The sequence below is a fragment of the Trachymyrmex septentrionalis genome, unplaced genomic scaffold, assembly GCF_001594115.1.
Source record: "Trachymyrmex septentrionalis isolate Tsep2-gDNA-1 unplaced genomic scaffold, Tsep1.0 scaffold11, whole genome shotgun sequence".
NCBI lineage: Eukaryota > Metazoa > Arthropoda > Insecta > Hymenoptera > Formicidae > Trachymyrmex > Trachymyrmex septentrionalis.
In genome coordinates, this window is record NW_017304228.1 from 5,760,466 (window position 1) to 5,773,441 (window position 12,976).

Sequence of the window (12,976 nt, forward strand, 5' to 3'; positions counted from 1 at the left end):
AAAAAGTAATTTTTCAATAACTTTTCTATTATTACAAAACAGCATGTAGGTAACATTTTGATAGTATTAGGAGCGGCAAAGAAAAAGATTGATTTACGTTTTTAGAAGTTAGATTTAAACAATTTCAATATTTGAAGGATAGAAAATGTTAAGACAGAAACACATAGAAAAACGTAAGGTAATAAAATAAAAAAATTAACAAATCGACTAATCAGAGTAGAAAATGTAAGACAATAACTTTACGGGTTTTACTGTGATTGATCATTTTGCTTACTACTTACATCTTATTGTCTTACGATATTCGTACAAATAATTCGCTTTTATGGATCATCAACAATGAGAGTAATGCGTATGATAAACAGAAAACTGTAAGAAATTAATCAAATATAATCATAATTGTTCTCTTCACATTCAACTGTGATTGATCTATATCTCTTATGGTTTAAAGCTTACTACACTCTGTATATTAATAATTATGATTAATATAAAGATATACATAATTTACATGCGTAAGCGGAACAAATCTTGACTTGATCACAGTTTTTTAACTGCAATCATTAAATGAAAATTAAATTATGATAAAAAAATCTGACAGTTTTTTTTTATTGAATAGACTATTTTATAGCTATTCTAACTAAATCTGAATAGTTAGAGGAACTGATAAATATAACAGTTGCACATCTCCACCTGAGAGGTATAATATAAATTACAGCATTTCAATTCCATGAAGACATACTTACATAAATTATAATTTTAAACGCAAATTCCATCCACACAAAAAACTATGTAAATCATATATTAACTAATAAATACAAATTTCAAAATTTTTATAATTTAGTTCACTCAATTATAAACTATTCCGAATTATAATATTATTGTTCCTAATGTTAGTAGAGACAAGAGAAACGAATTCGTATAGACATAATTTTTTTATCTCAATTAACAGGTTTGAAAAACTTTATCGTATAAATCATCAAATCGTTAAAATAAAAACAATTAGCTTATTTTATTCCGTAGATTATTGTCACTTATAGAGTTATAGAATGGAAGTCTCAATTAATTTTCTGTGGAGTGAAATCAGCTAATCTTTTTTAACGATTTGACAATTAATAAAATAAAATTTCCCGAATCTATCAGTCAAAATAAAAAAAGTATTATCTATAAGAATTATCCATTTTCCTTTTTTTCTATTAATTAAGTATGGTAATGCTATTTGAAGTAATTTATAATTGAAGCAATTTAATTTATAATTTATAATTGAGTAAACTAAATTATTAAAATTAAAGACTATATTTCGAATTTATTTCGATCTATATTTGAATCAACATTTATAATATATGCGTTTGTACATCAGCGCTGGAGTTGCTGAAATTGTAAAGAAATTTAATATATTGATATACATTAGTTATATATGTATATAATATATGTATACATATATATTGTAGTACATAGAATGTGTAATATAATAGGAAGTTTAAAATAATAGTATAATTATAATAGGAAAGGATTTTTTCTTCCGGATCCATAACTATGAAGAGAAAATTGCTTATCGTGAAATGCACATCGCTTGCGTGACGTTGATAAAAATAGTTGATATTAAACCGTTAATTAACCGTTAGTTTAATATTCGTTTTACCGGTTTTTATTGTCGTGCATCTTCTCACGTGCATCGATGCATATAATAATTATGTACCCTCTCTCTCTCTCTCTCTCTCTCTCTCTCTCTCTCTCTCTCTGTCTTTAAAAATTATTCTTTAAATTAAATTCATTTATATATGATAAATATTTGTGTTAATATGCACAAAGCTGCAATCGCAAATAAGATCAAAACGAATTGAATACGTTCATTAGAAGGTTCGTTCGGACTACATGGCTTTCCATTTTACGGAAAAATTCGCCTCTTTATTAAGACTTTATTAAATAAAAAAATATAAAAATTATATAACGGAATGCACATCTTCAATTGGCTAAAATATCAGATTTTCCTATTTATTTGGATTTTAATTTCGCGAGATATCCTTAAATTTAAATTCCATAAAATGTGAAAACTGATGATACATTATGAAATAAATAATATTATAACTATTCTACGAAAAAGTTTGCCTCTCTATTTTTTAATAAACGTTAAATAAAAATTGTATCTAAATGTTACATTAACAACATTAAATAAAATTTCTATTTAAGTAGCACATCCTTAGAACTGACGTATAAGACTGATCTATTTATTGAGATTTTAATTTCGCAAGAAATCCTTTGAACTCCTTTGAAGTCCGGATCTACTAGGTGATTTAAGCCTTAAGCCGTAAGAAATTAACTAATTGTAGTCGAATGCGAGAATAATCGACTGTGATTCGTCCATTTCTTAAGGCTTAAAAACCTATCATAGATCCAGACTAAAAACTCAAAGTCTAGTGATACATAATTATTCTATGAAAAAGTTTACCTCTTCATTTTTATATATAATAACAACATTAAATAATTCTACTTTAAAACTATCTGAAAAGATAAGACTTTACCATTTATTTTTGATTTCGCAGGAGACTTTTAATTAAATTTAAACTCCTTAGAATTTAAAAACAAATAAGATGTGTGATACAAATTTTTGTTTACAAAAATTTCACTCCGGATCGGTCATTAAACGTGGAACAACATATATGTATGTATAATTCTAGTTACGGTACATGCGCACCTTTCCATACAGCTGGTACTCGTAAAACACGCAGGCGGAAATGGTTTCACTGTGGTCAACGATATGAAACCATATGAAACGGTACGCAGCGTACGCACCGCCACGACGAGTCGCGTCGCGTCGCGTCGCGTCGCGTCGCGTTGCGTAACATTCGCGTAGCCTCGCTTCACCGCTCTCATGTTCGCCTGATAAAAAAAATGAAGTTGGTTTTGTATGTTCCTTTTTTTTTCTTCTCATTTAATTTCTCATTTAACTTCTCTACGACATCGTGCGATTAATAATGTGTGTCGCATCGTCAGTTTTGCACGTCGAGCCGCACGTTCAAAGGGTTACGCAACCCCAGACGGACACGTGTCGGCGAATAGAACAGGGATTCATAAAGGCGAACAAGGTTTAAATCGGTGAGCCCTATAAAGGCGTACGTGCTCGAGAAGCAGGGAGGAAACGCGAAGGGAAGACTGCGAATTGCGAAAGAACGTCCGAAAAGAATGGTAAGAGATTGATTCCAAAAGTTTGTGAATTTATGAGTTTGTGATTCCCTCTTCGAAGTCACAGACTTTCATTCTATTTCGCTAATTATTTGTTATAATTTATAATGTGAGTCTACATAGATGATATCATTATTACATTCTTCGCTTTCTTTCTTTGTCGATTTAAAATTAAATTTCATAAAATCTAAGACTACAAACTTTGTAAAAGCGCAAAATGTTGTTTCATATTTATCTATGTAATATTTACTCTAATGTTTAAATTGTAGCGTATCTGTTATTAAGTGTAAGTATTTTTAAGATCGCGGAAATCCTGGTTCGTCAGTCGAATGAAAAAGCGAACAACAAAGTCAAAGTTTGTAGCATGATATTGATAAGTTTACAACCGCTCGAGAAGTTTTGCCACACATTTTTCCACAGAGCGAAATTGCTGTTTACCCAGAGTTCACTACGATATCATATTGAAGGAAGCAATTAAGCATTTATAAACATTAATTATTGACACGGATTTTTCCGGTTTTATCTACTTTCAAAAGAAAATCTTGCCACGATCGACCTACGCCGCGACGCAATCTCTTATCTGATGTACATTGACCGAAATACGTATAACTAAACGATGGCAAAGTGCAAAGTACAGTCAGATCTGACGCACACATTTCAACGAACAAACATTATACACAAATAAAAATTTTAAGATTTACACATTAAATTTACATCATCGTCGTGACGTAGTACATAAATACATGTATTATTGATTCGTCTCAACGCGTCTCAGCTTCACAGTAAAACAATATTTTGTGTTAAAATTAGTCTTTGTCAAAATTTTTGTGTTAAATTTTTACACACTCGAGTATTAATTTAATATAATATTTTTAATTGTGTTATTTAAATGTTACGTTAAAGTGATATTCAACATTCCTCAGTATTAAAATAAAACAATTTATGAATAAGTATATAATAAAAAATTATGTGTTTCAAAACGTACATTATAAGAAATGAGTATAAAACGAATTATTTTAATATATTATGAATAGAAATGTGCATCCATAATTTTTATTTACAAATAGTTTAGAGTTACATTTTTCGTGTTAATTTTTTGATATAATATTTGTGTTACTACTTAACACATATTCATCTTGTGTTAAATTAATACAAAAAAAAGTTGGGGTGGATCGTTTGGCGATATATAAAATCGACATATAAAATATTTTAAATTTAATACAAATTTTCGAATTGTATATGCCATTTAGAGAACTTTTCACCGCGTACCGGTCAGCTGTTTGTGAAAGATAAGTGAGAGAAATTAAGTAAAAGATTAATAAAAAATAAATCGTTAAAAAACAAGAACTGAAATTTAATCGATTTATTGTCTACTAAAATTTCTATACTTAGATTTCAGTTCTTTGTCAGTTTTACTTGGCTTTTTTTCTTTCTTCAACGTTTTTTAACGATTTATTTATTATCATTTGATAATATATGCATATCTTTAATGCGTCAATAGAGGTGCTTGCTGTAATCTGAAGATAAATTGCACCGTAATTATACAGCTATAAAGACTCGTTGCGAAGTACGATGTTGCTGCTAAGTACATCGCAATGCGACCATATTCCGATGAATAATTAGCAATTTAACTGAACGGTGCACTTCGTGCGGGTTGCTTTACGTGCCGGTGCAGCGAGGTAAATCACTTCGCGGCTCGGCCAAGCCCGAAGGTCGCCTTGCACGGAGGCGCATGTAAATGAATGGGGATTGGATAGGGCAATGTAACAGGGTAGCAAGGGTTGTCAGGAGTGTTTCAAGGGCTCCTTCAAGGTCAAAGGGGGGACGGCAGTCGTCGCCGTATCATTAAAGACCCACGTTGTGGTGTATGTGGCTGCCCACGCGCGAGCGACGAGCACACCTCTTCATTCGATCCCCCTTTTTTCTCCTCCATGCTGCATTCTTCGTTATTTTTTTTGAGGTAAACGACCGCATGTAATGTCGCAATTTAGCTAATTAATTGATTAAAGTGTAAACGCGAAAACCGGTTTTACTAGCAACTTTTCTCATAAAAGCATTTGAACGTGCCGTGCGAAAGAGACACACAGTCTTTCGTCACACGTTTATTATTTAAGAAATATATATAAATGTAATTATGAATATAAATATAAATATAAATACAAATATAATTATAAATATGAACATAAATTATTTTTAACATAAATAAATATAATTATTTAACACATAAATATTTATGTATTTAATATAAAAGATATAATTGCAGATTTAATTAAATTTTCTAACGCATAAAGGAGATATTCTTTGTAAAATTAAAAAATTGAAATTATTGTGGATACCATATTAAAACTATCACAAGATTAAATGTAGATACACGGTGCGCTTAAAAAAAAAAAAACAGGATTGTGACGCAGATTCTGCATGAGGCCGGTGATGGCAGGTGAGGGGTTGCAACCCCAGCATTCCGCTCAGCTGTCATTCATACTTTTCGCAGTAATCACGATGCAACAGTCGTACGATTCAACTACCAAGCCCGCAGGAATAGCTAGGAGTCCCGCGGACCTGGCGCATCGTTCGACTACGCGATCTCGCCAATGTTTTAATAAGTAATAGCTCGGCACCATAAGAGAATCTTGGGGGTGAGAGGTATTAGGGATTCACGATCGAGCAGGAGGAGAATTTTCACCCCACGGGGGTGACCCGCGAAGGGGGATGCTGGGGATATATGCGAGGTTTCGTTTACGCAGACAGAACCCCGGGGTCGATGGCACCCCATAGGGCGGTACGCCAATTCTATGGCGCGCGTTACCGGCTCTCGACCCACCCGTATATCGATCGGTTCGATATACTTAAGCCGGAAAACAGCTTTTGTGTTATCCCGTTCTCGCGTTGAAGCCTGCTTCGCCTATCGTATTTCAAAGAGATTTTGAATGAGGCTCGTGAACAATAGTTTCACCATCGGTTCACTGAATAAGTATGTTTCATCCGAAAAACAAGTATCTACCTCTTTGTTCAAACTTTGAGAAAACAGCTGATACGTTATCATTGAATTTTTTCTTATACTGTTCATATTGCCTAATAAACTAAAAAACTAGAATTAAAGTTATTATATAAAATTGTTTTAGTTTAACAGTGTAATTCTTTAAGGCGGTCCTCAAACAGCTAATATTATTGCTTCTGTTAAATTGCTAATCATTCATCAGAGTATTTGATATTGCATATGATTGCATTAATGATTGTCTGGAGACTATATTAAGCCTCTACGCTATTTGCTTTAAATTGTTTGAAGAGTAATATTGTATAATAATTATTGTACAATATAATTGTATAAACAATAATATTGAGCATATCTAGAAGTCGGTTAATAATTTTATTCGTGAGTTTCAACTGGCAATATAAATACGTTATTTACATTTAAGGATCTATTAAAGCCTACTTGAAAATCACGTTGGAATTTTTATCGCTATTCTTACGTGCATGAATTACTCCCGCATGTCTATTCATCTTTGAGGAACAAGGCTTGACCTCGATGCAATAAGGCTATGCGTTTTGCTCTTACTTACAGAAACTCGTAACATAGTCTCTTATGCACGCGATCATATCGTTACGACAATCACAATACTGCACCTTGACGATGCAGAGAACAGTTGTCGCGCTACTTGAGACGGGGAGGACAAACGAGAACAACTTAACGAGCACTTGAGTGCCTTTGATCTGGTTTAATTAGCCGCGAACCGCTGAACTACCGGCGGATTTATCGTCTCATAACGTCTGAGAAGAGATGAAGTTTCCACGAAAAGGCGGTTGCCACAAAAAGGGCGGTCTTTTTGAGGTACTTTCGACGAAACTCTGAATTCCGTAGAACAGACGGAAATGTTTCGCTTAATGATCTGCCTTGAACGGCTATTACTCACAAAGCGTCAGTCAGCTTAGACAAATTTTTCAACATTTCAAGAAAAAAAAAAGGAAAAACTGCGATATATCTAGGATCTACTGTTATATGAAAAAATAAATAACCTTTTACTTAATATCTAAATAAGTATATCTTCTGCGCTTTATATCAATTTATGTCAATATATAAAGTGATTCCTAAGTAAGTGCAAAAAATTAAAAAGGATATTCCTCTGCTTATTTTAGAAAAAACAAAATTTATGAATGTATGTCCTAAACTGTTTTATTTTCAAAGTACATGTTATCTATACGTATTCCCTATATGTGAAAATGTTTTATTAGTATTGGAAAATGATTTTCCTGGAACGTGATACCACATACATACAAACTCGCATAAACTTAATAAGTAAAATATTTCTAAGGATTTTCCAGATTTCTTTCACCTTTTTTTCAACTTTAATTTCTTATACTTTGGAAATGAAGCAATTTAGGACATGTGTTCATACAATTTTTTTTCCTAAATAAATCAAGGATCATTTCCTTTAATTTTTTTTACTTTCTTAGAAATCACCCTACACACATATGGGAGACGTATGGGATTTACCGTTACATTTCTTTCATTGACTTTTTCTAGCCAACCTATATATTAGACAAAAGATATCGCAAAAAGATTTTTCAAAAGCTGTGTACGTATACTATAATATTATATAATATTATATAATATAATACAATATAAATATTTAAAATGTAAAATTATAATTTATTTGTTTCACATTAATAAATATTAGAAGGTAATATTTGTAATAATCTTCCACGTGTAAAGTAAGTATCAGAATAGATTGTGACAAATTGTAAGTTTTTTAAATATATCAATTAGTTATAAATACAGAATAAAAGTAAACTTATAATATAACTGGACTGAGAGTGATTTCTTGTACAAAAATAAGTCGAAAATATAGAATAAACTGTTTTTGTCCGAGGCTTTGCTTTCGAGAAAAAGTCTCTATAAAAAATAACAAATATCATGTATTTTGTAACATATATTACGATTCCAAAAACAATCACTGAATTAATGATATAATTTCCAAGAGATAAAATCACCTTTTTTTATAGTACTACCATCTTTTATTTTAGAAATACTTTAAATGTAATCTACCCCAAATATAACATTTAGGAAAAATATTTTTTCTAAATGAGACAAGAAACTCAATTAACAATAAAATTATCAAAAATAAATTTTAAACGTAAGTATAACATAAATATAAACTTCCGTAATCTAAGTTGCTGATAGCATCATCTTTAAACTAAAATTTTATATATTTAGTTTTTACAAATCTATTCCAAAAATTTTTCTTTAATAATATAAAAAAACGTAATTACTTTTTATATGTGTTTGATATAAGCAACCTTAAAATTTATTTTTCATTTAAATATAATACAATATATTACAATGTGTGTGTGTATGTGTGTGTGTGTGTGTGTGTGTGTGTGTGTGTGTCACCTCACTATCAAAATTAGTGATTCTACTTTTGTAATAGAAGAAGATCTGTTAAAATGATATAGTAATCTTCGTCTCATCTTTCCATTTTGAAACCAAACCGCTCGGAGAAAGAGAAGCTGTCAGTTGAGCTCTTCGAGGAGTGGGGTGAAACGGAAACATATGATGTTCAGTTGGGTCAGCAGAAATTTGAGTGATTAGTGCATGGCCGATCAGTGGACTACAGTTCATCGACGACGCTTGACCGTGACCGTGTCATCGCCAACCGATTCTTCTCTTCACGTAATCAATCTGTCGGATGATAGAAAATTTTTAGCGATCGATCGAAAAGAGAATTGTTCGCAGCAATAAGTGTAATTTGAAAATTGTGTTGTTTTTTTTTTGGAAATTTAAAACTACAAAAATTAAAGATCATTTAAAAAATCGAAATACTATATAAAAAAATAAAATGATAATTTTATAGAATGAAAAAAGGAAAATTGCTTAAATATAAAAATTAAGAATTTTTAAGAATCGAGAAATGACTTAAATGAAATATCACAGTCAATTAGTGCGCCGCGCGACTGAATGCGCGCACTATTAAAATTTCATTTATTTGGAAACGGACGCTCAATATCGAGACAGCCGCCGACACGAGTGATATCATTGGCGCTTTGCGTCAATCGATTTTTTCATTATTGTTACTCCTTATCGCCCGGCTTACATAGTGGCTGGCACTGATGAATTGCCCCGTCGACGAGACAGACATTTAGAACTCACGAGATCTTCGTAGAATCGACGCCAAGGACGTCGCAACATATTTCTGTAGCATTTAAAGCGAAGTGTCCATCTTCAACTGACCACAAAAGTTCTGAAGATTCCTTGGACGTTTATGGTTGCTAACTTTTTCGAGAAAGTGAAGTGATAAAGAAAAAGATTCTTCAGGTATCGTCTATAATTTATTTTCATCGGAAGTTAACACATAAAGTTAACATCAGAGAGAACACTGTGATAACATAATTTACTCGACAGATGGATAACAGTGCAAAGGTTTCTACTTGTTTTTAAGAAGACGCCTAATGTGGCAATATTATTTTAGTATTTGTTGCAACAATATGTATGATACGATCAAATTATCGTAATACGAAAGAACGCGATATTGTGAGAAGTGTAAGTTATATACATACATCAACGTGAAGATTGTACGAAGATCTGTTAATACGAAAAAATATTCCAACATGTCTTTCCTTAACGAGATGATAATGTTGGCATACACAGCCCAAATGATGTCTACCTTGCCCGAAAAGGGAGGAAATATTAGTGTAGCTCAGAATACTACAACTTTGTCGCCGGTGGAGGTGCAGAACAAATTTGACTTCGACGACCGTAAGTATCAATTTTGAAAAATTTACTATCATCTTATTTTATTTCCAAAATAATTTCTCTGTAGCTTATAAAATACTCCGTAAAAAAATGAGAATATAAGAAGGAGAATGTGAAACAATAACCTGTGTTTGCTGCTTCTTCGCGTTGAGTATCGAAAAAAGTTTATGCGGATTTTTAAATATAAATTTAAGCACTTTAAACTTCTTTGAAAAGTAACTTTATTTATAACGTTTACATATATTTTTCATGGGTTTGGGCACATATATTGTAGTTTATCCTTCAATAACAAATGGACAACCCAAACGTTGTTCATCCTCTAACGATTCTTCCCTTAAATCGCTTAAATCATTTTTGTGATATCTTCTTTCGCTAACAGAACTTTTCCACATACACTATAATTGTGTTTTGCTGCATTTGCTGTATTGCTAATGGCGTTTTTGACCCAATCGGGTTTGCGCCAACCTCGATTGAATAATGACGTTTCATGCTTTCCTATTGATAAAGTGTATAATGTCAACCAATAGCAAAATGCATTTTCCAATCCAGATTGATGCAAACCCGGTTGGGCCGAAAACGCTATAAGTTTATTCATAAAGTATAAAGCATAAATTTTTAACTTTTTATCCATCTTTAATATCTTATATAAAAGTCGAAGTATTGTAACAATTAAAAACTATGCATCATGTAAGGATTAACTCTAATTGTATTCCCTCGAAAATTTCTTTAACTGATGTAGGTCCAGTGTGTATCTGACAAAACCTTAAATTAACTCTTAAAGAAATCCTAAAGCTCGAACTCCGACGAAGTCACGAGAGGTCGTTATTTTTCCAGCGCATCGATATGTCTTAGGGGCACAATAGAAGGAATCCGCACAATAAAAGACTATAAAGGACTCCGCAAAATATTATAAAAGGAACAGGGAACAGAGAATAAGAATTTCAACCTTTGCAGAAACTGCGTATTCTACAATACATGATTTCTGCTAGGTTAAAATTCTTATTCTCTGTTCTCTATTCCTTTTATAATATTTTGCGGAGTCCTTTATAGTCTTATATATACTACCATACCAATATCTCACGCCTATGATACATGCAGTCGCACGTTCGTGTCAATTTTCGTATAACAAATTCGTCGCAATAAAGCGTCTAAGTCTAATTCTAAGAACTCGATTATTTGTTCGTGCAAACTACGTTTTGTGGATTACTATTTCGTAAGTATAGGTTTTAAAACTTCCGTATCAAACAAATGTTGTCACGACTTGACAGCTTGAGATGCTATGTTATACTAAGAAATGATAAAAAATATATCAATTTCGAAATTTTTAGCCGTTCTCGGCATAAACTCCACCTCACAAACACGAATTAATGTGTATACTTTAATCCTGGAATAATGGATTTTCGAATCTGTGAAAGAGAAAAAAAGTATTTGTTATACAAAAATTATATGATTTAATCGGTAATATAAACGGCTTTATAGAATCCCCTTAAATATTGTCATGAAAAAATGTTACAATTCTAACACTGTGGATTTGTTGGATTCTTATTTTTTAAAAGCTAATAAAATCTTTTTATTTGTTCCTGTCTTTAGAAGCGTTGAAAGATTTGATATCTAATGGATTCACTACTATACTAGTTAATTAAGAATTAATATATCTTTGCTTAACATTAACGCGTAATTGAATGATTTTTTTTTATTTTGAAGGTTATAATGTGAGGAATAAGATTATGCAATTTAAATTTATAACAAATAAGATTATGTAATTTAAAATTATAAGGAATAAGATTATTTAACTTAAAATTAAACAAGTTTGTAAAAAATATTTATTTAAACAATTTTTCACAATATTTGGCGTAATTGGAAATATATCCACGAATACCAATTGAGATGTTAAGAAAATATCCGAACGGCAAAGGTAAAAAAAAAAATTATAATAAAGTGAGAATTAGTGTACAGTCACACGTGCAATCGTATATTGCCCTTATCGTTAATCACTGATCTCCAATGCGGAGACAAAACATCACCGGGGTCTTCGAGGAACTGATAGAACACTCCGCGTGCGGAGATATGGACGCGCTGATAACCCCTGAAAAGTAATCCCATTAATGCTGGTCTCTCGAAACGGTTGATACTATGTTAGTGAAGGACAGCGAATAAACCAGTAAGACACGCATGTCAAAATATTTGCAATTGACACTGAGCCAGAATTTTATATAATATACAGGGTAGACCATTTTAATGTACCATCCCCAAAAACTATTTTTTTTATTTTAGAAAAAAATGTTTTAGACAAAAATAAAACGCGCGCATGCGCGGTTTCAAGGGGGATGTATATTGATCATAGGGTGGAATTCATAGACGTTGCTCAAGATTAATGATGGTCTCAAGATATAGTGCTGGAGATGTTATGAAACCAATCAGAGAGCCGTATTAGCATCTTAAAACATTGCTTGAGATTGAATTCTTGAAATTAAGAACGAACTATGGATTCTGGCTATACCCAGTAAAAAATGATAATGGAATCGACATCGATTTTATTGTCATTTCTCACTGGGTATTCTTTTTTCGTTTTAAGTGAATGTGTTAAAAAAATATATAGGTCGCTTTTACTTTTTTAAATAGAATTATATGAATTTTTTACTGTATGATTTCTTTAATTATTTTGCATTAAATTAAAGTATTACTAGAATTCTAATAAATTTAACCAAGAAAATAATGAATGTTGGTTACTAGAATATTGGTCAACTAGAATTCTAGTAGATTTATCAAAAAATAATGTGGTAGGTTTAAGCGAAGTTTTGGACCCTTCATATTTGCCACAAAAATTCCTGTTAATTTAATCATTTTTTTCTGTGAAACAGTACTAAAAGCGAGAATGCCTCCTTAATACTTTTATGAACAGACTAATGAGATAAATCAATTAGTACAAAAAAAATACATAGTTTCTTAAAAAAAAAAGTAAGCAAAATAGATTTTTTATAAATAAACAACTGTGTTTTCTTTATATTAATTAATTCACTTTATTATTATGTTTATAAAATTATAAAATTA

At 31.4% G+C, this 12,976-nt stretch overlaps 1 protein-coding gene across 1 annotated transcript in view; it reads left to right on the forward strand.

The window, feature by feature from the left end:
• The first annotated feature begins 9,060 nt into the window (after nucleotides 1–9,060).
• Nucleotides 9,061–12,976, forward strand: part of LOC108749908 (pancreatic lipase-related protein 2-like) — a 17,448-nt gene continuing 13,532 nt past the window's right edge. The window contains exon 1 of the mRNA XM_018488937.1: nucleotides 9,061–9,928. Within this exon, the coding sequence (XP_018344439.1) occupies nucleotides 9,781–9,928 (148 nt within the window). The 5' untranslated portion in view covers nucleotides 9,061–9,780. The remainder of the gene's footprint in view (nucleotides 9,929–12,976) is intronic.